General features: G+C 38.2%; 1 protein-coding gene across 1 annotated transcript in view; it reads right to left on the bottom strand.

The window, feature by feature from the left end:
- The window catches only part of Snx7 (sorting nexin 7), a 78099-nt gene that overhangs the window by 8822 nt on the left and 41716 nt on the right, over positions 1-27561 (bottom strand). The window contains exons 7-8 of the mRNA XM_090334250.1: positions 25414-25500; positions 5155-5307 (exon numbers count right to left, since the gene is read on the bottom strand). Of these exons, the coding sequence (XP_090190376.1) occupies positions 5155-5307; positions 25414-25500 (240 nt within the window). The remainder of the gene's footprint in view (positions 1-5154; positions 5308-25413; positions 25501-27561) is intronic.

The following is a 27561-nucleotide window of genomic DNA, read 5'->3' as shown; positions in this document are numbered from 1 at the left end:
TTTTGAGTTGGTAAAAGGAGCTTTTGTACCATACACTGGAAAAGGAATATAGACAGCTTTCTTTTTGTGGGAGGAACAGCTTTCATGTCATCTGTTCTAATATACTTCATTTAGTTTCCCTTTTATTTCCTTTACATTGGCTGAGCCTCATCCACTTTCTCTTGCATTTTGAGGATGGAAAAGTTAAGTGAGAAGCAGAAATAAAGCTACTGTTTCTCAGTGTTCATCACACAGTTCCCATGGATATGTTTACCACCTCAATCCTATCACAGTTTACCAATCCTATCATAGCTTATCTTTTTTTTTTTTTAATCCAAAGAGGCTTGGCTCTGGTACTACAGGAAGTTCGTCACTTTTCTCCCAATCTCACTTCCTCTTGAAATACTTCCTGTTCCAAGTGTGTTCCTCTCCTCCACCTCCCTGGCTTTCATCTTCTCCTGACACAAAAACCATAGCTGCAGTCACGACCAATTCACCAAATTCTAAGAAATTTGACAGAGAATGGCTATAGCTTTCTTTCTTTGTTTTCTCCTCCCAGAGTTTGAAGAGAAAGGGACTTTACCCCTAGGTTAATGGGGTTTTTGAATGGAGTTTGAGAAGAGAGGGAATTTACCCCTAGGTTAAGACAAGGGTTGCTGTTTGCTGGTTAGAAGTAAGAGGATATTCTTCTTATTGTCTTTTAGACAATTTTTTTTCTGACTTTTTAGCTTCAAAGGAACAAAACCTCTGATGGAAATCTAGATCTCAAATCTTACTTAGGTAGTGATTGTAAACTCATTCTTAATAAAGTTTGTGTTGGATCATGGAATAATAAGAAATGGTAGTCGTGCAGGTACATATTAGGAAATATGCTGCATGTAACAGATGTGATCCAATAACACTCCCTTTACAAACTCCCCTTCATCATCACTTCTCCAACTCTTGAGAATTTCATGTTATTGTATACTACTAAACTATCCTTGATGTATGAAAGACAAAGAAAACAAAGACAGTAAAGACAATTTCAAAGGTCATAACACAAGAATGTACAGGCAATCAGGTCTAATATGACTGGACTAGGCAGATAGCCTCCTTCCTTCTCTCTGCCCGTCTTCTCAAAGGTTTCTATTTTCTTTTATAGTTCTTGCCAAATGCAGAGCTACTGTAGGGAGAGACTTAATGAACTGTACTCTTCCACTAGATATAGGTTAGCTAAGAGAACTCAATGATCTTGCAGTAAATCTTGCCTACGAGCATGCTCTTATTATTTACTGTACCTAACAAAGATCAATTCCTCTGACTCTCCTACATCACTGGCATAAACAGCACCAAGAGTAACAATGGCAACAGCAACAAACTCTTTGATGCCTACAGGTAAACAATGAACATACCCAGGCTCTGCATCCAGCACGCCACATGTATTGCGTCAATATCCCTTTCATATTGTCAGGGACTTATTTTCTCTTGCTATTTGTGTGCCACTGTACAGTCAGTCATGTGCTATAGTAACAATGCTTCAGTCAATGATAGGACAAAAATAACATGGTCCAGTGATGCAGGAGTTACTATAAGTTTAGCCTGTGGAAGTACAGCCTGGAATGTTTGCAGAGCAAGGGAAATAACTACAAACACCTTCCACAGAATAGATCCCCATGGCTGAACAATGCATGGCTATTTTTTAAATTATTCACCAGGGTCAGTTGGATTTGGGGCTTTATTGTGTTGTAATTCTTGTTTGTTTCTCAGACTTCATAAACTTCTCCTTCATGATTAGTCACATAGAACAGAATGAGAATAATGGTTTGCCAATTCACAGTGACTATTTTATACTAGGAGTCAAAGTGCCTCCCAACAAATTCTTATCACTAAGTATAATATTTCAATATGATAATAACCAGAAGAACACATAGTTACATAATTGAGATGAGTAATCTGATTTCTTTTCATTTTGATATTTCAATTTTTAGATATGCAAGCAGTGACCATTTCACTTCAGGCAAACAAATCCAAAGGCAAATATTTAAATCCCATTTCATCTTTCATGATGATCCCCTTTAGGGATTCATCTGTGTAAATACTGAAGAAAATAGAAGTATTTTTTTAAGAATGTGAGTAAATTCAACAAGCATTGCATTTCATTGGTATGTCTGAAATATTCCCAAGTGAACAGGCTGTTTGCTTACATGACAATCTTTTTGCTAGTTAAGAATTACTGGTTCGTTAATGCCCCTTGCTTCTTGATTTTGCTTAAAAGTCCCCCAAATAACTTGAGCCATGGAAGTCTTCTGAAGTTATTGCACACTTAATAAAAGTAACATACAATTATTCTTCCAGGTTTACACATCTGAAGTCTATTACAATTATACATACATCTAATTTTGACAAATGTAATCCATTTTGAAGACAGAGAGAATGTGATAGTACCATGGAAAAGACAATTCACAGCATGGAGAGATAACAAGAGTAAATAAGGAAGCAATGATTGGTGTGAACTTAATTCCATTCATGAAAATGACCAGAGTACATTTTATGCCAGAGGTGAGTCACAAAACCCAAACATCTTATGCAATGATTATGATCATCATCTCTTAAGAATGCAAAATTTCCAAATCTAGAAATTTGGCAGACCTCATCACAAATATTTTTTTGTCATTTTCTATATCTTAATGTACCTACATTTTATAATGCATAGCATACTATATACTTTATATTTCCAAGGCATTTTGTATGAATTTATCTCAGGTGATCATCCTCATAACTCTCCAATCAACATAACTATACACTGATAAATTTAAATCTTTTGGTGGTGATAAAGCCCCAATGTGTTTTTCTTAATGAAAGAGTTGTACTTTGAAATCATTCATGGGAATGTCTCGCTATTGGAATTTATTTCAGGAAGCTCGTGTGGACTAGGAAGTTCAGGAGAGCTAGTGGCCTTCCCTAGGATAGTGTTTCAAAGGCACTTTCATCCTGTTGAGAGCATGAGGCAGTCTCCAGAAATCCATCACTTCAACTCTACTCTTCCTTTCCCCAAAAGGCAGACTCAGTCTTTCAAACATGGGCTTTCATTCTGTGCTCTCATCCATGTGTTCCCTATGCCCCTCTAGTCTTTCTTTCTTTATTTAAATCTGTGTGTGTGTCAGGGATGGGGAGACAGTGGGGGTATGAATTCTATACTTAGAGCTTGCCAGTCAGGTACTTTACTCCCTGAGCCATACCCTCAGTCTTTTTGCTAATAGTCTGTTTTTCCGATAGCTAATTGTATCTGTCACACTTGCATCTAACTGCAATCCGGTTGTCTTCACCCCTGAAACAGTTGGGATTCCAGGTGTGTCAATCCTACCCAGCATTATTCTCATATGTTTGTCTGATATCTTCTTATGATAACTTCTGATCATTCATTTCATAGAATATTATTTTATATGATCATATGCAGATAGTTATTGAGCCTTTATTAATCATCCTATACCTATATTCATTTGGCTTTAGTGTGTGAATACCTAGAGTTCCATATAATTTATCATGTCCCAGTGTGCCAGTGTGTGTGTGTGTGTGTGTGTGTGTGTGTGTGTGTGTGTGTGTGTGTGTAGTGATTTTATTTTCCTTTTGTCTTGTTTGTCAGTTTGTTTGTATTTGTGAGTGTAAGGAGCAACAGTGGTTGCTTCTCACTAGACACCGAGTAAAATGAACTGTACCTCTTGTGGATGGGGGCAGGAGGTGGGGTGGAGGGGAAACTGGGAGAGCACAAGGGAAGGGGAGATATGGTTCAAAAAGAATTGTATTCACTACTCAGTATATCATTCATGTAACTATAACTCCTTTTTATATTAATTCTATAATAACAAAATTTCTTTTTAAAAAACATATCTTTAATATGAACTGTGAACTTTAAAATGCAAATTTCTTAAATATATCATATATTGTTAATTTCACTGGAGACAAAGTTAAAGATGCATATTTTTTACAATATAGACTGGAGAGAGAAAAATGACAGTATAACATTCTTCATTTGAGAAAATAGCCCTTTGAAGAAGGGCTAGTTGTGAAATTGAAAACAAAATGATGACTTAAAAAGAAAAATGGGGCCAGAAATGTGGCCTAGTGGTAGAGTGCTCATCTAGTATGCATGAAGCCCTGGGTTCAATTATGTGTACTACCTACACATAAAAAGCCAGAAGTGGTGCTCAGTGGCAGAGCACTAGCCTTGATCGAAAAATGTCCAAAGACAGTACTCAGGCCCCAAGTTCAAGCCCCAGGACTGGAAAAATGAGAAGAAAAGGAAAAGAAAAGGATAATGAAGTTTAGGCTCATTTCTGACCCTACTTCTCCAAAATTGTTATTCTTTCCCTAACTGAATAATAGTTACCCTTCTTTTGTTGTTGCTGTTTGCTTTTTTTTTTTTTTTTTTTTTTTTGCCAGTCTGGGCTTAAGCTCAGGGCCTGAGCACTGTCCTTGAACTTTCTCAAGGCTAGAGCTCTACCACTTGAGCCTCGGCACCACTTCTGGCTTTTTGCTATGTATGTGGTACTGAGGTATCGAACCCAGATCTTGGTGCATGCTAGGCAAGCACTCTACCACTAGGCCAAACTCCCGGTCCCACTGTTTGCTTTTGTAGCTTCTTTGTGTGTGTATGGGTGCCAGTACTGGGGCTTGAACTCAGGATCTGGGTGATATCCCTGAGTTTTTTCATTCAAGTATACTACTCTACCACTTGAGCCACAGCTTCACTTCTGAAGTTTTGATGGTTCACTGGAGGTAAGAATCTCATCTGCTTTCCTGACTGGGCTGGCTTTCAATGATTATGCTCAGATGTCAGCCTCCTGAGTAGCCAGGATTACAAGCATGAGCCACCTGTACAGGGCTCTGAAAGCTAAGGATGCCAGTTCAAGTACAGACCCTGGACTCATTTTTTACTTACTGCAACCTCCATTCCTTTTCTCCCTTTACAGACTTTGTAACTGAAAAGAGGCGGAAAAGTGAAGCATTATCAAGTGTTTCAAATAATCCCAAAACTAAGAAACTGGGGGGAATATTGAGCAAAACAAAATGGCACCTGACCACTCCATTGGACCCAAGTACCACAGAGGCCTATGGACCTATGGATGTGATTTAGTTCCTTACTGGGCTCTTTCCACTCAGAACAGGGGGCCAGCAGCTTTGGAAAGCCACCATTACCTGTTCATAGTAGCGGATGTTCTCCTCCGCCATGTCTGTGAATGCAGACTTAATATCGTTCTGCATGTTTTGCTTCCATCTTTCCCAGTCAGCTTTCAAGGCATTGTTTGCACATTCCACTTTATCTTCAAGTCTTCCAATCTCTTCTGTGAGCTGAAGTGGGTCACAAAGAGAGAGAGAGAGAGAGAGAGAGAGAGAGAGAGAGAGAGAGAGAGAGAGAGAGAGAGAGAGAGAGAGAGAGAGAGAGAGAGAGAGAGAGAGAGAGAGAGAGAGAGAGAGAGAGAGAGAGAGAGAGAGAGAGAGAGAGAGAGAGAGATTATTTTGTATTGCTTTGCCTTCAGATGAACTCATTGAATTTATATAGTCCACAATATGTGATGGCTTAAGAAGAATTCCTGTGGTCATTGCTCTTATCAGAATCATCTGCATTTGCCTGTTTTGTGAGTACTAAAGTAAAATGTCCACTGATTCCAGCAGAGCAGGGCTGTGGAACAGAGTTTTACGGTCTACCACCTGAGCACTGGGATCTTGCCTCAGGTTCTTAGGACTGAGCTTTCATTTCACTTTAATCAAACACATTACTTCAAAACATAGTCTACTAGCAGGGCCAACATTACTATCAGTTTGCTGATACATATTTATATCAAGAGATATGGTTTTGTTCACTTTAGTTTCCCAATCCTAGGTCTTGGTTTTATATTTAACCAAAAGTTCAACAAACTAACATGAAACATCCATCAAAAAATGTGGCTGGCTCCAGTAGCAATCCTGGCTACTCAGGAGGAGGAGATGTGATGATCAGTTCAAAGCCAGTTCAGGCAGGAAAGTCCATGAAACTCTTGTTTCCAGTTACCCAGGAAAAAGCCAGAAGGGGAACTGTAACTCAAGTAGAAGAACACAAAGTCTTGAATGAAAAAGCTAAGGACAGTGCCCTAGTCCTGAGCTTCAATCCCCAGCACCAATACACACAAAAAAGAAAAGACAATGTAGCTCAAGCTATAAGCCCAGGAGTGTCACTGAATAATTACTCAGCTGGTAGTAAAGGCAGACGTGTGTCTCAATGCCTGGCTGCTATTTTACAATCTAGTACAAAGTGGTTTGGTATTATATCTGCACACTTTGCCACAGAAACGCTGAGCAGGAAATCTAGTCAACATGTCTAACATATCAATACATATTTTATACATTCATATTCTCACATATGTTTATCCAGTGCTTCATCTGCACCAGCAATGGCTGACTTAGTAATGAAGATGAGACAGAAATTCCAGATTTTCCCAGAATTTGGGCTAAGGGCACATGATATTATCTATCCCTATCCAGGACTACCGGGAGCTGAGCAGAAAGAAAGGTAGGGAACACTACAAAGGAAAGACCAGCAGAAAGAGCTAAATGAAAACACATCCTTTGAATATGATAATGATCTATAGTAGTTGTTGCTGCACTGCAGGGTGTGGCAGGGAGAGGGTGTAGCAGGGAGAGGGCATGGCCCGAAAGGTGAACACATCTCTGGCTGGCTGCTCTGGAGGAAGGAGACCTACCATGGTTGTAGCCCAGTGAAAGACAGCAGGAAGGCTCTGGAGGAATAGGTCAGAGAAGCATGAGAAGAGTGATCAAAGATACACAGTCCAAAAGGAAGTGCAAGAGTTTACAAAGAGAAATCTAGAAAAATGTAAGCAGCAAACCTTCATGCCTGTAATCCTAGCTATTCAGGAGACTAAGATCTGAGGGCTGCAGATCACAGCCAGCCTACTCAGACATATTGAGGGCCTCATCTCGCCAATTAAACAGCAAAAAGCTAGCAGTGGAGGTGTGGCTTAAGCAGTACAGTATCAATCTTGAATAAAAGAGCCAAGCAAGAGCATGAGGCCTGAGTTCAAGATCCACCGACAGCACAGAAGAAAAAAAGGAAAGAAAGAATGAATACTGAGGGTCTGGCTTGCTCTTAGATATTGGTTCACCCCTCAGCGTTCATATAGCTTATGTTAGAAACTACAATGGGGAGAGAAGAAGTAGGCTTTCCTCTTGTGAACTCATGCTAATAAGGAGCAACTGGTTAAAGAAAACACAAGGTGGAGTTTCTGAAAGACAACAGGTACCTCCAAGTATGAGCTGGGGAATGAGAAGGTTGGGGATAGACAGGAAGATTGCTGACACCATCAAAAGAAAGCTTTCCTGAGGATATCTGGATCTTGAAACAGAGGTGGAGACTCTGAGGAGTTTCAGAAAAAGGACTGGGAGGCAGAATTAAAATCAGATTTGAGATACCAAGAGATACTAAGACTAAATGGCCAGAAGGAAGAGAATGTGCTAAGAGGCTAGATGTGAGTATGGGACAAAGGTCTGTATGGTTGAAGTCAATTGGAGGGACAGGGGTGGGGGGGTAGAACAAAGAGGCTTACAGGCTCTTATGGTCCTAAATTGTCCTGTCATGTCAGGTGGGACATACCATTACATAAACTGTAAACTTATTCAGTTAAAAACCACATCATTATACTCCGGTCTGGGAGGCCAATTACACTTTGAAACTTCCAAAGTGCCTTCATTTACAATCTCAGGAACAGCTCATATTTTCAAGAAAACCAAGTGGAATGTATGTACAAAAAGGTAATAAATTGGAAGTGGTGCTATGTCTCAAGGGGTGGAGCAGTAGCCTTGAGCTGAAGAGCTCAGGGACAACGCCCAGGCCCACAGTTCAAGCCCCATGACCACAGAAAGAAAGAAAAGGTAATAGACTTTATTCTTCACTTAGCTACTATTTATTCCCATCTGTTATGGGTAAAGTCTTGACAGATAATGTATGAGATCCAAAAACAAATCTAATGATGTGTTGTTTCTTGAACAGACAGAGCCAAAGTAACAACTCCCCTAAAATAAAAAAGACAGAATTTTTCCTTTGTTCTTATTTTTAAAATAGTAGGATGAACCTTTCAAATGATTATTTAAAATTATTAAAAATTATTTTCCTGACAGGGGAAAGAAAGCATAAATTTAAAGAGATAATTATTTGTAGAAATCAAAGTCTACTTTCTGTTCCCATGGCCTCATGAGATTATTTTCATAAACCATATGCCATTATATTATTATTATATTTTATTGAAAGATTTTATTAACACCGATTTTCATATCATATTTCAAATGCCATGCTTAACAAATAAGTATTCAAGAAGGGAATCTCTATAAGCAATCACTGGCACATACATTTTAGAACATAATTAAAATTACTGAGTGTGTGTCATAGATACATATGATCTACATAATGTAACATTATGTTTATAGAGTATATATATATCCCATCATAGATATTATGTCTATGTAGACCGTGTCAATAACCTTGGGTATTTGAATATTGAGTCATTGCTCTTGTACTGTTTGGATCTAATATCCACATATCAAGGAGACTATGTGCCTTTTGTTCCTTTGGTCTTGATTTATCTCACTCAATATGATCCACTCTAGTTTCATCCATTTCCCAGCAAATGCCATTATTTTATCTGGTGGCTATGTAGAATTCCACTGTAAATATGTACCACAGTTTTTGTATCCATTCATCTGCAGTAGGGCATCTAGGTTGTTTCCATTGCTTGGATATTGTGAATAATTCAGTGATGAGCATGGCTGGGCAGGTGTCCTTATCAAATCCTGGGTTATGATGCTCAGGGTAGATGTCCAGGAGTGGTATGTTTGGGTAGTAGGGAAGGTCTATCTTTAGTTTTTTGAGAAACCTCCAAACTGCCTTCCAGAGTGGCTGAACTAGTTTACATTCCCACCAGCAGTACAATAGGGTTCCTCTTTCTCCACAACCCTGCCAGCATTTATTGTTGTCTGAGTTCAGAATATTGACCATCTGAGGGGTAAGGTGGTATCTTAGGGTTGTTTTTATTTGCATTTCCTTTATGACTATGGATGATAAGCATTTTCTCATATGCTTTTCTGTCATTTTTAACCTCTATTTTGATAAGTCTTTCTTTAGTTCCCTTACCCATTTAGTGATTGGTTTGTTGGGTTTGGCAGGGATTAGTTTCTTGAGTTCCCTATAGACACTGGATATTAAGCAAGTTGGTTGGCTGTCTTTCTACTTTAGTAGCTATGGCTCTGTGCAGAAACTTTCATTTTTAGGTAGTCCCATTGTGGAGCTTCTCTCCAGTCTGTTATGACCCTGTTGGGGTCCCTGTTGGGACTCTGTTCAAGAAATTTTTGCCTGTGCCTATGAGTTCCAGTGTCTCTCCTACTCTATATTATATTATTTTTAACAGTACTTTTTTTGCCAGACCTGGGGCTTGAATTCAGGGTCTTGCATTATCCTTGAGCTGTTTTGCTCAAGGTTAGTACTCTACTCTTTGAAAAACAGCTCCACTTCTGGCACTTTGACAGTTAATTGGAAATAAGAGTCTCAAGGACTTTCCTCTCTGGACTGGCTTTGAACTATGATCTTCAAATTTCAGCTGCATGAGTAGCTAGAATTACAGGTGCCATTAGCAATAATTAATAATTGCTGCAGCACTCAACATCGCAAACCCTTAGAAAAATATACAAATGAACTCATCTTCCTCAAATCTGAAAACATTTTGGCATGCAATTCCTAGTAAGTCAAAAATCTTATCTGGCAAGGTAAGAAAAGTAAAAGGAGGAAGATCCCATTATTCTGCCAAATGACTGTAAGCTTTTATTTTCCCCTTTAATTAGAAATCAGTTTTTATCCAACATCTAAGTGGCACTTACTACATACTAAATATCACATGAGTCACAAGGCCCCCTTGTCCAATGTTTCCATTTCTCATTCAGAAACACTTCTGTTACAGAGGCAAATCTTTATTTAACACCAAAAAAAAATTCTCCCAATTCTGATATAGTTCCAGAAGAGACTAATATGACAGGCTTTCATGTGCTTCTTAAATTGGGATTCCTATACCTAGAAAACACCCATGGGAGACCTGGAAGACTACTAAAGCCAAGGATAAACATGGCAAAACCTTGTAACTATGTCATAGAGATCAGAAAGAAATACTAATGTAAGTAGATTCGAAAATGGTAGCAGTAACATGAAAGTTTAAACTGGAGATCTTAAGGAAACTTTTGAGTTTACACTGGCATCAGATGGGTCTCTTGAGATTTACTGGTGTATATCTCCAACTTCCTTAAAATCTAGAAAGTAACCCAACTGACTGATCAAATGTGTATTTAATTATTTATATTCTTTGTTATGAGCACTCTAGAGTACTTGCCTATCCTGATCACCAGCCATTTTATCAAAGTAGAGACAGGGCTTCTCTACCATTTCTCTAGGAACAGCTGCCAGATTGATAGTTGAATTTGTTTGCATATATTAATGCTAAGAAGTAATCTTAGGGAGAAATTTAGAAGTCCCCCCTAGGAAAGAATACCAAGCCAGGCTACATGTCTTTATGTCTTTATTCACAAGGACAATAGTAAGGATGTACAAATAGGGAAAAAATTAGAATCTTTCCACTATCAAGACAGATTCCCAAATAATTTTCCAGTAACTTATTTTATTTATTTGGCCATCTTCGGATTTGAACTCAGGGAGGGCTTTGCACTGGGGAGGTGCTTCACCACTTGAAGCAGACTCCACCTTTGGCCCCCTAGTTCTATTGTTCCCCTAAAGTCTTAACAGAGGTACTCCAGATATGGTAAGGGAAGAGCTATTTCTTTATTAACATAAAATGGCAATCTCACACAAATTTATCTTCTGTCTAGAAATGTGTGATGATAACACTACCTTGATCTGAAAATTGACCTTTTTGGTACAAGCAAATATAAATCAGTATTATAAAGTAAAATGCCCTTTAAAATGAATTGACCAGGACCAGGAGTATAGCCTAGTGGTGGAGTGCTCACCTCGCATGCAAAGCCCTGGGTTTGATTCCTCAGTACCACATACACAGAAAAAGCCAGAAATGGTACTATTTACTGCTCAAGGGGCAGAGCACTAGCCTTGAGCAAAAGTGTCCAAGGAGAGTGCCCAGACCCTGAGTTCAAATTCCAGGACTGGCAAAAAAATAAATAGTGACCAATCCAAATCTGCCAATAGCCAGGTTGGTTTTATACAAGGGATCTATCAATAGCTAAAAGGAGAAATTGCCTCATGATAAATCTCCAGAGTAAGACAATTAGAAAAAGAAAAATGTCTGAGTTGATGGATAAAAGCATCTAACAAAATATAAAACCCACTGATATATAGCAACTATTTGTCAAATAATGTGTTCTAGGAAAGAAAAAAAAATCTATAGTAAACATCACTTTTAGTGGAAAAATCTTGAGAATATTTACTTAGAATTAGGAATAATAGAAGTGCTTTCCACTGCTAATAATATTATCATAGTTTTTGCCAGTGTGGTGGCAACAGATAAAGTAAAAATAAGATATAATTATTGAATAAATAAGAAAAAATTGCCAATACACACACATGATAAGATTTTCTATGCAGAGAAGATTTCAGAATCTATAAGAAAATTAAAAAAAAACTAATACACTGGATTGTCGAAAAGCAAAAAGGAGTTGTTATATTTCTATACTGATCAAAATAATTGGGCAACAAAACCCTTTAACCTGGGGGAGGAAACAAAGAGAGAGAGAGAGTTAGGCATCTGTGACTCGTGCCTATAATCCTAGCTACTCCATAGGTTGAAATTGGAGGATTGTGTTTTGAAGCCAGTTCAGGCAGAAAATCCCCATGAAACTTATTTATTTCCAATTAACCACTCAAGAAATAAAAGTGGTGCTCTTGCTCAAGTGGTAAAGTGTGAACACAAAGAGACTCAGAGACAGCACCCTGGCCCTGAGTTCAAGCCCAACAACAAAACCCTCAAAAACTAAACAAAACCAAAAAACAGAGGTACTGAAATTTAACAACAACATAGAAGATATTTTGTTGTTGTTGTTGTTGTTGTTATTCTGTCTTTCCCTGTTATTAAATCCATTCCAAATCTTTTCCTGTCTTCGCACAAATTAGGATGTATCTCAAAATGGCCGAATCTGGAAAAAGTTCTACTACTATGAATCTTTTTTTTTGTTTTTTTTATTGTAATTAATAGAAGGGTTACATTATATTCGCCAGCTAGAAGGTGCATTACTTCACATACATTGATACCCTTTCACATGTCTTAGTCCCCATTTCTCTCCCCCACCCTCACCCCTCATCTTGTTTTCCCCCCTTCCCTATCCAATTTCAAATAACCTTTAAACATTATTGAGCTATTAAATATTTAAATAAGTGAAATACTTAAAGAACCTCCTAGCTAGTACTTGATTATGCCTGTTTGTAGTCCCGGAGCTTACACTTAGGACCTACGTGTTGTCCCTAAAGCCTCTTTGTGCTCTACCACATGAGCCACAACTTTACTTCTTTTTGCTGGTTAATTGCAAACAAGTATCTCTTGGGTTTGTCTTGGGTTGGCCATGAACCACGATCTTCAGATTTCAGCTTCCCTGAGTTAGTGGGATTCTAAGCACTAGCCACGGATATTAACCTCTCTTTCTTTATCTCAGCTTAGCTAACAGTCCTCAGGTAATCCTAGAGCCGCATAGGTTCTTTCTGTTACCACCTCAGTCCACTATTTATTTTCTTGACCTCAGAACCAGACATTTTTTTAATAAAAATTCCACTGTTGGAATATAAAATCTGTTATAAACAGTTATGTGTTAATCTTTTTATCAGTAACTCCAGTGCTTTAACATTTTTATGAGGATTCGATAAATAAATAGTTGAATAGTTGCAAATTAAATGGACATTAAGAAGATCAAATGTTGGTAACAAAACCTTGGCTTTTGTTTGTCAGTTGTAGGGCCTTTGCACTGTCTGTAAGATCTTTAGCTCAAAGCTAGCACTCTACTCCTTGAGCCATAGCACCACTTATGTTTTCTGGTAGTTAACTGGAGAGAAGAGTCTCACAAAAGTTTAGTGCCTGGGCTGGCTTTGAACTGTGATCCTCAGATCTGTCTCCTGAATAGCTAAGATTACAGGCATGAGCCACTGGTGCCCGGCCTTGGCTTTAAAAACAAAAAAACAAACAAAAAACACCTAGTTTTTAGGCTTCTTTCTTTACATTGGCAAATAGTACCAAATCTTAAATTGCCTAAAGGCATATATCTCCAACTTTTGAGTAAAATATAATGTGAGAGGATATTAGTTATTCTCATATTAGAATAATCATGTTCCTTTTCAGATTGCTTCTCTACTATTTCCTTCTATGGAATAAAAACCCTCAAAGCATTCAATCTATTTATTCAAATGTTAAAAATTTCTCTTCACAATTAGAAAAACTGGGGGAATTATCATTTTGAAAAGTTCTTGAAAAGAACAGACCTAAATAAAAAGATTTAGATTGCCACTCTATCAAAAGACAATGGAAAATTGAAAAACTCAATTCTAATCTGACAGTTACCTCTGTTTTTTTTTAACAAGCATTAATTAAATTGCAAGGGAGAGAGAAGAGGGCTCTTAACAATAAAACTGTATTATTTTCTGATCCATGAGAGAGGTAAGATGTGTCTGAACAAATTAAATGGTTGATTATACAATACTGCTCAGGCATGCATGTGATTACTAAGTAGTACCTTTTTTATTATAATACATACTTTTCTCAAAAAGTTGAAACCTCTCTCCTCAAAAACCACTGCCAATTTTGTTATCCAAATGAAACTTGCTCAATCATACACAATGTATTTTCTAAAAATGACAAATTGAATCATAAAACACCCACAAATGCAGTTGACACATCACCTTCAAAACAAGCACCTCCAACATCATTAACATGCCTGAAAATAATTATGATTTCTTGTTACACTGCCAGCACACAAAAAAGCCAAATGATCAAAATGGCAGCATTCTAGGAAATAAAGAATTCTTCTCTGAATCTTCTGCAAGGTTAATCACAGTAAATATACCGAGAAATAAGAAAAGTCATTCTTTCCAGGCAAGTCTTGGAGTCCTATTAATAGCAACCTCTTCAAAGCAATGGTGTGAACCTTTAAAAAAATACCATCAACAGATACCAATGGATGACTATACCATTAAAACTGCCAATGCAAGTCATGTACCTAGAGGCTCACACCACATCTCCAGACATGGAGAGCAGAAGCAGTGAGGTTGAAGGCCAACCAGGTAAAAATTCTGTGAGACTTCCATCTTGGCCAATAGCTGGTCCTAGCCAAATAAGAAGCATAAATATGAAATCACAGTCCAGGTCAGCTCAATCCCAATATATTACCTCAAAAAGGACAAAAAGGGCCAGAGGCAGAGCAAGTGCAAAGCCCTGATTTCAAAATCCAGTGCAGCTAAGAAAAGAAAGAAGAAATCAATTGTGACAGGAGATTTCAAGTCACAATTAATATTCTACTGCAGAATGTCAACTGGAATTTATCATACATGCCATAATGAAATGATTGGTGTTAGCTATGGGAAGCATGTGGATAGTCAGCCCTTCTGGAGTTAGGTATCAACTCAGATGATAGACCAGGGGTTTTCCCCATGGATAAAGGATCGACAGTCTATGCATAACTGTTGCTGTAAAACACTTTAAAAGTTTTGTAATATAGTTAACTGCATGATTTCTAGAGTCCTGCTTGGAGAATTCCTACAATTACCAAGTTGACAACATTAGCTATCTCTCAGGGCCTCAATTTTCACATTTGTAAATTAAAAATAACAGTGTTCGCACATCATTATATTTTGTGAGATGTAAATGAGGTGATACACATAGATTCAGCCTCTGCCTGGCACATAGTAATTGCTTATAAAAATATTAGCTGATACTGTCATCTATAAGTTGCTGATCTGGCAAAAATACAGGTCCATACAATAATTCTCTTGGGAGATCTTTTTGAAGCATCATTGTGCCCAGTGCTATCAGATTCATAAACCTTCTTCTGCCTCGTTCAACTTCATTAATTAAAAAGCAACAACACTACCCTCTTTAAAGAAAGAGAAAACAGAGAGTCAATTCTATGGAATCATTCCAGCAGGACAAACTCTAATTTCTAATTAATTCAGAATTTGGAGGGGGCTCAAAACTCAAAATCATTTTTTGTTTTGATTTTAGTAACATAGAGTTGTCAATTGCCTTCAAATAATTTCATCCTTTTGTTCTATAAACATACCCACCAGGGGTAAGCAAATAAAGGTACTTATAAATCTTCAGGGAAAAAGGCTAGGCTATAGTTAAAACTAGCCATTTCACTGAGCAGAACATTTCATCGTTCTTCTCAAAATCACTACGACTGTCCCTTGGTACATGACATCATGACTTTTTCCCATCTCAATGGCATCTGGACATGAGATCCAGGTTTTTATGCAGGAAATACTGTAACTGTTTGGAAAGTAAACTCAGCTCTTCCCTTTCCCTTCCCTTTTTGAACAATTCAGTCCCGTGCTGAAGCTCCTCCATGGAGTGTCCAGGGGCCGGGAGTTTGGCATAGTTGGTAGAGTGCTTGCCTAGCATGCATGAAGACCCGGGTCCAGGTCCAACTCCTTGGTACCACATACATTAAAAAAAAGCTGGAAGTGGTGCTGTGGCTCAAGTGATAGAGTTCTAGCCTTGAGAAAAGTCCATCTTGAGCTCAGGCTCCACAACTGGCAAAAGAAAAAAAATGGTGTCCATGCTGGTAGAGGAAAGAAAAGACAAAATGGTGGTCCTGGCCTTGAACCAGAGGAGACAGGAAGGGCTGATGTGGCTGTAGCAGAAGAAGCTGTCATGCAGGAAGGGGAGAAGAGGGAACTGCGTGGGGCTGGGGGAGGCTGGCATGGGGAAAGAAAACTGGAGCAGGAAAGCATAGAGGCTGTCATGTAGGGGTGGGTCCAGTGTGTAGCCCACGTAGAGGGAGGGGCATGACCACTTACAGAGGGGAGAGGACATGTGCCATGTCTGGGGTTAGAGCCACAGACAATGACCAGGTGAGTAGACAGAGGAAGAGTGATGGGAATCTGCCTCTCAGACAGATAACAAACACACAAGAAGATTCAATGAAGAGAAGAGTCAGTAAGAAAAAAAAATCTTAAGCCAAATCCTAGAAATATAGAATAAATCAAAAATGCACTTAATGTAATGATTTACACTGTTTTAGGGAAAAAAACCAACTAACCAAAAAACAAACAAATAAAACACTGGCTTTATTTTCCTTTGTTCCAGGCATGGCCTTCCTGTGTAACCCAAGTTGTCATTGAACTCTCCATCTTCCTAGCCCAGCTGCCCATGTGTATAGCTGATGGACAGGCAGCACAAATTCTAGCCTGGCTTTATTCTTTATGGAAATATTTTTTTTGTTCTGGGTCATGGGGCTTGAACTCTAAGCCTGGGTGCTGTCCCTTAGCTCTTCAGCTCATATGGCCCTAACTCTGAGCCACAGCCCCACTTCCCATTTTCTACTGGTTAACTGGAGATAGGAGTCTCACATTCTTTAGTGTCTGGACTGGGTTTGAATCTCAGTCTTCAGATCTCAGCCTCCTGAGTAGCTAGGATTAGAGCCACCGCACCTGGCTTTATGGAAATGTTTTTATCTTTTCTTTTGTCAGTAATGGGGCTTGAACTCATGATCTGGGTGCTTTCTCTCAGCTTTATTACTCCAGGCTAGTGTTCTACCACTTTGAGCTACAGCATCACTTCTGGTTTTCTAGTGGTTATCTAGAGATTAGAGTCTCATAGACTTTCCTGTTCAGGCTGACTTTTAACCACAATTCTCAGATCTCAGACCCCTTTGAGTAGCTAGGATTACCGTTGTGAATCACCATCACCCAGCCAATATTTTTCTTTTTGATGTACTATTTCATTTACTTATACTTTAAATAATATATGTTAGGACACTATTAAACATTATCTAACCTTCCACAAATTCATTCTTTAACTTAGCAAAGTTTTCAGTAACAAATTGTATGTAAAACATGTAAGTTCTTTGTCAACAGCTTTCTTTAAAATAAGCATTATTTATGTATATTAATAGGTAAAGAATCAGTAATGACCGATTAGGATCCCAAGTTAAGTAAAGTGAATTTGTCCAGGCTTCTAGCTCTCAGTGTGTTACTGCTCTAAGCATAATCAAATATTTATCAAGTGTCCAAACAGGAGTAAAAGGAATATGTAAGACAGACCCTCAGGACACATTTCTTATGAACAAAATGTTTAAATTAAAAAGCAATGGAATCTATTTTGAGTTTGTATGCAGACAACTGCTTAAATGTATCATTCTCCCTGTAGGAGAATGCCACAAAACAAACCACAAATCCAAAGGACACCAGAAGTAGATTTTTTTTTTTAATCTTGAGAAAAGTATGACTGGAATTTTAAACAATTCCATTTACTTTATCCATCTGTTAACTTTTTCTGTAGCAATGAAGAAAAAAAATCACATCTCTAGAAAATGAAACAGAATGTATAATCTTGCCTTAGAAAATTACCTACATTAATGTCACCACCCTTCCACTCTTTCTCCAATCCTTGTCAACAAATTTCTTTCTGCCCCCACTCATTCAAGGCTGTATATTTATATGCTCATTTGTTTTTCGGATGAATAAACCTTAATAGTCAGCTATTTCTCTGAGCACGTTTCATTAGTAAAGTTTTGGAAGGAGTACAATTTTTCACTTCCTTCTCAAATAATTCTTGAATGGTTTTCTGGGTAACAATTCAGGACTGGGTGCCAACCATCACCCAGGCTGTGTTCAAAAGGACATACTGGTGTCTGTGAATACTCTGACCCTCAAGAAGTAAGTTTAATGTTTTTTGTTACAAACACATTGGGGGAAAAGGTGTTGTTTTTGAGATGATTTGAAAATGCTTCATCTCTGTTTCATATTGATTTAGGTGAATGGTATAAAGAGAAAATAAGCATAAGACAAGAAAAGTCTATAGGCACACATGTCAAATGGATATGCATTCGAACCAGGCTTCCAACAATCCGGTAGGTACAGCACAGTGGATGGAAGACAACGTGGGACTGGGTGTTAGCCCAAGACGTGAGGAAGCTGGAGATACTCACAGGAGGAAACTATGTCGGTGCAGCTGAGAGGAAAAGAAAACCCAGCCCATAGGGGCCTCATACCCAGGGTGACTGGAGCTTGGCATAATTAGATTTATGGCACAGGGGAACTGAAAGTTCAAGAACAGCCGGAGCTACAAGGAGGCTTTTCTTGGACAAAGAAAAGTATAACTAATTGATTCAGTTGAGGTGGTTGTGATTGTTGTTGTTTTTCCTATCTTAAAAGTCTTTCAATCTTCATCTACACTGATAATTGATTACCAAGGACAAGGACAACTTGCTTTAAATAATTTTACAACATTGTTATAATCTATATATATTAGGTACATTGAAAATATCTATTAGTCAAATGGGGAGATCGGTACGAAATTCAAATAAAATAAAGCTATGTTCCTCTCTTTCTTCTCCTTGTCTTTGTTTCCTTCTTTCCTCCCTCCTTCTCTCCCTTCAGTAGGTCTGTCTGTCTGCCTATCTGTATGTGTGTGTGCATATGAGCACATTCAGGTACTAAGGCTTAAACTCAAGACTTAATAGTGTCTCTTAGAATTTCATTCAATAATGATGTTCTATTTACTTGAGCCAAACCTCTATTTCTAACTTTTGGGTGATTAAGTGGAGGTAAGAGTCTCATGGACTTTCCTGCCCATGATGGCTTACAACCATAATCCTCAGATCTCAGTTCCTGAGTAGCTTGAGTTACAAGTATGAGCTTCCACCCCTGGCACCATTTCCTTTCCTAAACAATATGGAGACATAAAGAACTGACACAGCTATTACTTTCCAAACTTTGGTGAAATGCCCAACATACACTCCAAAGAAAGTCCTTCTAATATTGCTCATATAAATATTTGAGGGCCAGAAATGTGGGCTAGTGGTAGAATACTTGTCTAGCATGCATGAAGCCGGAAGTGGTGCTGTGGCTCAAGTAGTAGAGTGCTAGCCTTGAGAAAGCCCAAGGACAGTGCTCAGGCTCTGAGTTCAAGCCCCAGGACTGGCAAAAAAAAAAAACAAACTTGAAATATAACCTTGGTTACTCATTAGTCTTAGTGCTTTTATATGTTGGTTTTATATGCTGCCATGTCCTACAGCTGAGAAAAGCATTAAAGAATGCACATAACTTGTCTCAAACTACAAAGGTAAGAAGTGGATGCCTCACAATGTCCTGAGTGAATTCACACAAAATCTTGTCATAGAATTTACCTTCAAATCCTTTTCAAGAACTGTTCTACTTGGTCATAATAGGGCAGGCACAACATTAAAGAATGAAGGAGAAAAGCCTGTGTGGAAAAATCCTAGATCCAACCAGAGAGAAGAGACAGTATTTTGTTTCTTTACTTGATTTTTTTTGGCAATTTTTAGGTAAATATATTTTTAAATGACCTTTTACAAGATTATACAAATAAGAGCACATAGATTATTTTTCCCCCCTCACTTAGTCAAACCTATGAAGCCAGGAAGGACAGGGTAGGGAGACAACAGAGTAGATGAAGGACTTGAGGCTTCTGGTGCTAATTCCAGAAAAATTCTGCTGAAGGCCTTGACAGCATCCCAAATCCCACTCTACTGATAGTATCTCAACCACTGGGCTCTTACGCTGTGCTATGCATGCGTCATGGGGTTACGGAGGGATGGCACAGATTTATTCGTGTTCTTTTGTTTTACCTAGATACCTTCATCCATTTCCTTCTTGTCATTGAGGAGCCCACGTGTTTCTCAAATATCTTTACCAGAGGGTGTGTCATGGCTATGGTTAGACACCCTAGTTGACTGGTTTTAATCAGGACTCTTCACAATCTTGATCATAAGACAAGAGGAAAGGTTTAATGAAGCTCACTATAAGTAGACAGAGGAAATACACAATTTAAAAAATTTTATAAAAGGCTCATCTCCTTTCACAGTCTTAGCTACTATTTGAGAGCATGTGTATCTTTACCTGGGCATAGCTGCATATTGAGATACACAAATAGATGCAAGTGGACAGAAAAGAGGAAACTAGATCACCTTAAGAGATGCGATATATAGAAGAAAATCTATAGCTTGTAAGAAGGTCAGGGGAGAGGTGACCCAGCAAATATCTAAAAAGAAGATGGAATGTCTGCCCCACACAATAATCAATGCTCCATATTATCTCTTCTATAAAGTTTCCTGTAATTAAAGGAAAGGTACTCTTCCTTCTCAACGCAGCCTTGAGTATACTACCAAGATTACTGGAAAACTAATAAGCATCCATTTGAGGAGGAGAGAAAATACTAGTTCAAAATTAGCATGGCATATAGAGCAAGGACCAGCCTGGATAAACTTAGTATCTGTTCACATCTACTGTGGCTGCATGTAAATCCACATTTTGACCATCTTATGGAAATGTACTTTTTGTTCATATAAATATACTGTTAAACAGCCATGGCATGATATCTAGATCCAAATCTCAGTGTCTATGCACATATTGTTAAATGTCAAATGTACTCATATTCATTTATAGTTGAAAGTTGCTATGAATGGAAAACTATAAATCACCCATTCAAAAAAAGAAAGAAAAAGGAAAAGAAAATAGGTAGGAAGCATTATTTGGCACCACCCTGATAAATCTTATTTACTTACAGCTAAAGTGATGAGGTAAATAAACATTTGTCAAATGTAAGCTCTAACTAAAAAGTTACTTGGGTGCTGGTGGCTCATGCCTGTAATCCTAGTTGAGATCTGAGGATCAAGGTTGAAAGCCAGGCCAGGGCAGGAAAATATGTGACTCCTAGCTCTAATTAATCTTCAATAGGCTATAAGTGGAGCTGTGATATAGGTGTTAGAGCACTAAGTCTTGAGCAAGAAAGCTCGGGGGCAGCACCCTGAGTTCAAATCCTTGGTCTGTTCCCACTCCCCAAACCAAATCAAACCAAACCAAAACTCCTTACTGCCAAACTTCAAAACCACCCAAGTTCTCACAAACATCTGTCTGCTTTACAAGCTGGAAATATCAGTAGAATCACTGTCTCTCTTCTGCTAAGTGACAAGGATTTATTTTCCATCTACTTCTCTCTCTGATTCAACCCTCACTTCTTCAGGACAGAGTCTCACAGGATCCACATCAAGGTTGAAAAAGCTTCATTCCCTGACATGACAAAGACACCTGTTCCCTATAACGCTCCTCCTCTCCCATGTTTTATCAACTTGAACTGATTTTGTGTGTATATGTAAGTGTGTGTATGTGCTGGTACTGGGGCCTGAACTTGGGGCCTGAGTGCTGTCCCTTAGTTTTATTCACTCAAGGTTGGCCCTCTATCACTTAAGCCACCATTCTGTCTTTTGGTAGTTAATGGACAGAAGCACTTCATCATCTTTCTTGCTGAGGCTGGCTTTGAACTGCAATCTTTAGATCTGTTTATTGAGTAGCTAGGATTACAGAAGTAAGCCACTGGCAGCTGACTTTGCACTGATTTTAATAAAAACTACTCTTCATATTTCCCCCACTCTTCAATGAACAATGTCTTAGTTATTTCACAAGATCTAACTCAAAATAACATAAAAATATCCATCAAAAAACAGCAGCTAACCACTGAATATTTAACAATAATCCAAACAATTGACCAACATCGTGTTATTTAATCCTTATGCAATTCTATTAGGACACTAATAATTTTCCCAAATTTAATATGGTAATAAAGAGTTTAAAAGAAGTTAGTAAATTTATCCCAGATCACAGAGTTAATAAGCAGATGAGTTTGTATTTGTTTCCAATCTAACTGCAAGCCTAGAAAACAATTCTTCAAATAAAACAGCTGGACTGACTACACTGGGAATGGGTTATTTTGAAGCCAATCATTTCTTGCCAGAGTTTAGACCTACAAACCACAAACTCTAAGAAGCAGTCACTTTATAACTACCCAGATAGAAAGCAAAATATTCACTATTAAGTATCATTTGATGTCATAAGAAAATATCTAATCTTGGTGGACACATCTATGTCATGGATGGAAGTAGTGTTAGTGAAATCTTGCTGACTTATGTCCCTTACAGAGTTACAAGCAATACAAGGGGCCTCGTGTTTGCATGCCACCGAACCTACTATGAATATACCTACAGGTAGATTCACCAATTCACCACAACCGCTGGAATGCTGCTTCACTGCTATCTTTCTACCCAGTAGTTATCACCCTCCTGAACTTTGCCCTTCTTGGGCGAATCTCATTTCACTGACCAGTTAGTTCACTAAGAGATGTAATTCTAGCTTTGCACATAGCATCCCACCCAAAGGTGAATTTGATGGAAGAGTCTCTGATGGTGGCTCCAGAAGATCTCCATAGAAATGGCCCCACGGTTGACTCCAAAGTAGCCCTGTCTGAGTTGCCATGGTAAACAACCAGGCAAAATTGCAACATTCAGGTTTCTACCAGGGTTGCCATGGCGACTGCAAAAGACCTACAGCTCCTTAGAGGGACCTCACAAGGACGGGTTTCCATGGTGACCCTCTCCTGCATATTTTTAAACAACTTCCTTTCTTCTGTGACCAGTCATGGCAGATTCATCTGTAAATGAACTTGATCAAGTTTCTCCCAAAGATACATCCATTTACAGGGACATGGAAGTGACAGGCTTGTCAACAAATTATCTCTTTGAAAATGTAAAAGATGACATCCACAGACTTTGAAATCAGTAACTTCCTTTATGTTTTAGGAAGAATCTAATTGATGAACAATGTGAGATCTGTCATGATTTTCTTCAATGTGTCTGCTTAATGTCTTAATATAAAATATCTTACAGAATATAATGGAGGTAACTAAAGTTGATAATTTCCCCAACCTCACAAAAGAGTTGTGAAGTATTAAATAAAGCAAACACAATAAGAACACAGACAAATGAATGGCCATTAGGCCACAGTGAGATATCAAGATTTTTTTTATAAAGAAAAAGGAAAAGATATTTGCAAGCCAAAAAACGGATTTTTCTTTTAATTTTTTTTTCTTGCTCAGTTGGGAAATTCTACAAAAAATTTAGACGTAAGCTATTTTTTTCTCCTATGCTCGTGTGGTTGGAGCAATCCCAACAAACCTTCATTTCATCTTAAAATATGAATATAGGCCATTCTCAACAGATGCTTGCTTTACAAGGCATGTCATTATTTTCTTGAAGGTTAAATATAGTTAGTCCAAACTACATTTTTGTCTAATTTCACTATCTTTTAAATTATTTAGTAAGTAATACTACATTCTGAAGTGCATAGAAAATTCTATAAGGTGTGTCCACTCTTTTGTATTCTCTCTAGTTAACTCTTACAAATCCACATAAATCCACCTTTCTTCTGGGAGGAAAAAGGTTAATCTTAGGTTTCCTCTTTTCTCCTTGAAATAAAAATAAATCATTCTCCCCCAAGCACCAATTTCTTCCATTGTACATTTTCCGTTATTCTACCTCAAAGTTCTTCCCCCCACCTCCTGTCCACAGCAGCCCACTCTCGAACACATGCATTCCACTCAGGAGAACAGAATTTGAGTTTGGAAAATATACATAAGCATACAATGTGAATGGAAATCGGGTGTTCTGTATCAAGGCAAGTTTGTAGAATTTCCCTTTCCAAGCTTTGAATTATTTCCATGAAATCAGAGCCAGCACCATCTTCTCTCCTTCAAGACATGTTTATTGAGTGAGTAGTACAGGCTAGGAGTGTTCTAGGGGCTGGAGATACTTTTGTGAACAAATCAACAGATTTTGCCATTAAGGTGGTCAGATTCAGAGCATGGGGAGGGAAGGGAAAGAGAGATGGATGGATGAAGGGATGGAAGCAGAGAAGGGGTTAAGGAGAAAGAGAAAATGAATGTGAAATAATCTATTATGCTATAAAGACTGAAGCTAATGAGAAAATCAAAGCGAAGAAGGATCAGTCTGTAGGCAGGTCACCCATTTCCTCGGCCTAAATGTACTTGGTGCTTTCTTTAATAAAAATAAACTGGAGAAAACACCCTTCACAGAGTACTAAGTGGAAGTTAACTAAACAGAGTCAAATGAAGCAACATGGGGCTAGAGGCAGTGTTCATGCCTGTAGTCCTAGCTGTATAGGAAGTTAAGGTCAGAAGGATAGATTCCAGGTCAGCTTAGGAAAAAGTTTTCAAGACAACATCTGAACTAGTGAGAACCATGATCTTGGCAAAAAGCAAGATCTACCTGAAGAAAAGAAAAGAAAAGAAAGGACAAAAGCACCAGAGATATAGGTCAAGGAGTGGAGGGCTTACTTGGCCTGAGTACCACCAATAAGGGAAGGAAGGGAGGGAGGGAGGGAGGGAGGGAGGGAGGGAGGAAGGAAGGAAGGAAGGAAAGAAGGAAGGAAGGAAGGAAGGAAAAGAAAAGGCAGAGAGGGAGGAAGGAAAAGGAAAGGCAGGGAGGGAGGAAGGGAGGGGGTTTAGGAAGGGAGGAGTTAAAAACAAACAAATGGAGGGGCTTGAAATAGAATTTGCTCCAATTTTACTCTTTCTCTGTTTCAATATCTATACAAAATTTTCAAATGATTTTAAATTCTAAGTTACTACTCATATTTAAATTAAAGCAATAATTTTGATTTGATAGTATTACTTAGAAAACATGCAGACAGATTAAGATGCAGATATCAAAATGCCAGGGGGGAAAACAATGCAATATCTAGAATTTCCCATAGAACACAGCAATAAGTGATGAATGAATGAATGAATGAATGAATGGATGGAGGAAGAGTAGTATAATGAGATGAGGAGAGAAAAAAATAAGTGAAATGTTGGGCTACATATTTTCATTAAAGAAAACTGAGAAAGAATGAAGGCCCAGGATAGGCATATAGGAAAATTCATTATTTTACCACCCTGTACATTTGAAGATCGCCATGTTTCTAAGGAAGGAACTAAAGCTGAAAACAAAAATACCTCCTTTGTAAAAAATTTTTTTACAATAACCAGAAACCACTTAACATTAAGTGGCATAAGTTGCTGATGAAATTACTAAAATGTGTATTTTATTTACTGAGTACTTCTTGGCACAACACAAAACACTTCTCAACCCCTCTTGTAAACACATCACATCCTTTAAAAACATTAGCTTCATTCGTTCCATACAAGGTAAACCAAGACAAATGAGAAAGACAGCAACACATCCCTGTTAAGTTTCAAGTCTCTCACGATATATTAAACGTCTAGAAAAATCACTAATGCACAACTTGCCAAATGCTTAGAAATAATATGTAATGAAGTTCTAGGCTGTTTAGAAAATTTAGATGGTGAATTCTGAAGGGTCATCTCAACACACTGACAAACTTACCAGATGAGCATCTCCCTTTTTATAAACCAAAGCTTCAACCTTGGAGTCCAATTCTGCTTGTATTTGGTCTCTTCTTTTCATAACACCCTTCACGTTAAAAGGAGAAAATTAAGTTGTAGTTAATAATCTTCTAGAAAACAGAAATTTACAGAGAATAGAAATAGATACAAGAAATATATCCCCAATGGGCTGGGATGTAGCTCAGTGGCAAAGTGCTTGTCTAGCAAGTGCAACATCCTGGGTTTGATCCCCAGTACCAAAAAAAGACAAAGAAATATATTCCCAATACCATCAATCATTTGAGGATATACTTAATTTTAAAAATTGGTTTTGGCTGGGTGAGGCGTCTCATGCCTGTAAACCTAGATACTCAGGAAGCTGAGATCTGAGGATCAGAGTTCAAAGCCAGGCGCAAAAGGACCTGAGACTCTTATCTACAATTAACCTCTAGAAAATTGGAAGTGGGGCTTGGCTCAAGGGTAAGGTGGTAGCTTTGACCTGGAGAGCCCAGGGACAACGCTAACAAGGCCCAGAGATAGGGTGGTAGCCTTGGGCTGAAGAGCTCAGCGACAGTGCCCAGGCTGATTTCAAGCCACATGACCCACCAAAAAAAAATTGGTTTTGGAGTCCAGGGCTGGTGGCTCATGCCTATAATCCCAGCTACTCAGGTGGCTAAAATCTGAGGATAGAAGTTTGAAGACAGCAGGGAAAGAAAAGGCTGTGAGATTCTTTTCTCCTATAAATTGCCAAAATGGTAGAAGTAGAGCTATGGCTCAAGTGGTAGAAGTCTAAAATCTCAAGGTCAGTGGCCAGGCTCTGAGTACACACACACCCACACACACACACACACACACATACAGTTTTGCCAGCTTCAGCACTGTATGATTGTTCAACATCTAATTCAGCAAAGAACAAAACAGAAATACTAGCAGAAGCACTGGAATGTACTACAGTGCACCCCACCTGGAGCTGGAGGTCATATGGCTTCTTACGTATAAATATATCCATACCAGGTAGCAAGGTAGCAAGTCCTATTATAAGAACCCCCCCCCCAAACCCAACCAATTATACCATCAGCTACAGTGTGACTAAGAAAGCTGTCCTGTGCATTCACATATGCAGAGCCCTTTTGTTTTAACTATGTTTCAAATGTATTGTCCTTTATCCAGGATAGCCTCAAACTTCCAATCCTCCTGGATTAGCCTCCCAGTGGCTGGGGTGACAGATAGGTGCCACTCTATCTAGTTTAATTATTCAAACTTTAGATGAGAAATTATAAGTTTTGGGGGGGCTTGAATGGGCACTGTCCTTGATCTTTCTCAAGGTTAGCACTCTACCACTTGAACCACAGCACCACTTTTGGCCTTTTCTGTGTTTGTGGTACCAAAGAATCAAACCCAGGGTTTCATGAATGCTAAGCAAGCACTCTAGCCAGACCGAACAATTTTTGACTTTTGATTTGACAGTTTAAACTTGTTTTCTCCAATAATCACCACTTCAGGTTTCAAGGTTTCTAAACTTAAAAGATCCTTGTGGATGTACAAATCCATTGTCACCTTGAATAATTTTGCTAATGCTTAACAATGTCTTTCCTTTAGAGAGTCACTTTTCTACTTAGACTTCATAAACACAAGGTCTCTTCTTATGTGTATTCATATTCCACTAATTTTCACCAGGTTAATTAGACAGAGAAGGTCAATTCACAAAAATTGCCTATCCAGACTAAGGAAATAATACAACACTGACTAGGTAAGTAAATAAACAATCTACGGAAGTATTCGTCAGACAGAAAAATCTCCATGACCGCCCTTTTGAGTTTTACATAGGGAATCATCTAGAGGCAACTCAGGTAGATAGAAGGCAAAAAAGATAATTTTGTAGCATTTCAATGAGAACTGAGAGGCCTGAGGATGAACTATGTCCAGAGAATCAACATATGCTGTGCATTCAATGGAATTAATATTTAAATATTTGAAAAGAGGTGAACATCTTTCTTTATATCAAAGAAATAAAAAACAAAACAATTATCACAAATTTTTAAATATTGACTTCAATATGTAATTGAACAATAACATCAAGAAACCCCTTCCTATGGATGAGAGAGGATATGAAAATAGTTCAAGTGAAAAAATGTTTAATTTTTTAAAA

The sequence above is a fragment of the Megascapheus bottae genome, chromosome 6 (genome assembly GCF_031878675.1).
Source record: "Megascapheus bottae isolate mThoBot1 chromosome 6, mThoBot2.hap1, whole genome shotgun sequence".
Lineage (NCBI taxonomy): Eukaryota > Metazoa > Chordata > Mammalia > Rodentia > Geomyidae > Megascapheus > Megascapheus bottae.
This window is presented reverse-complemented; position numbering and strand designations above follow the sequence as displayed.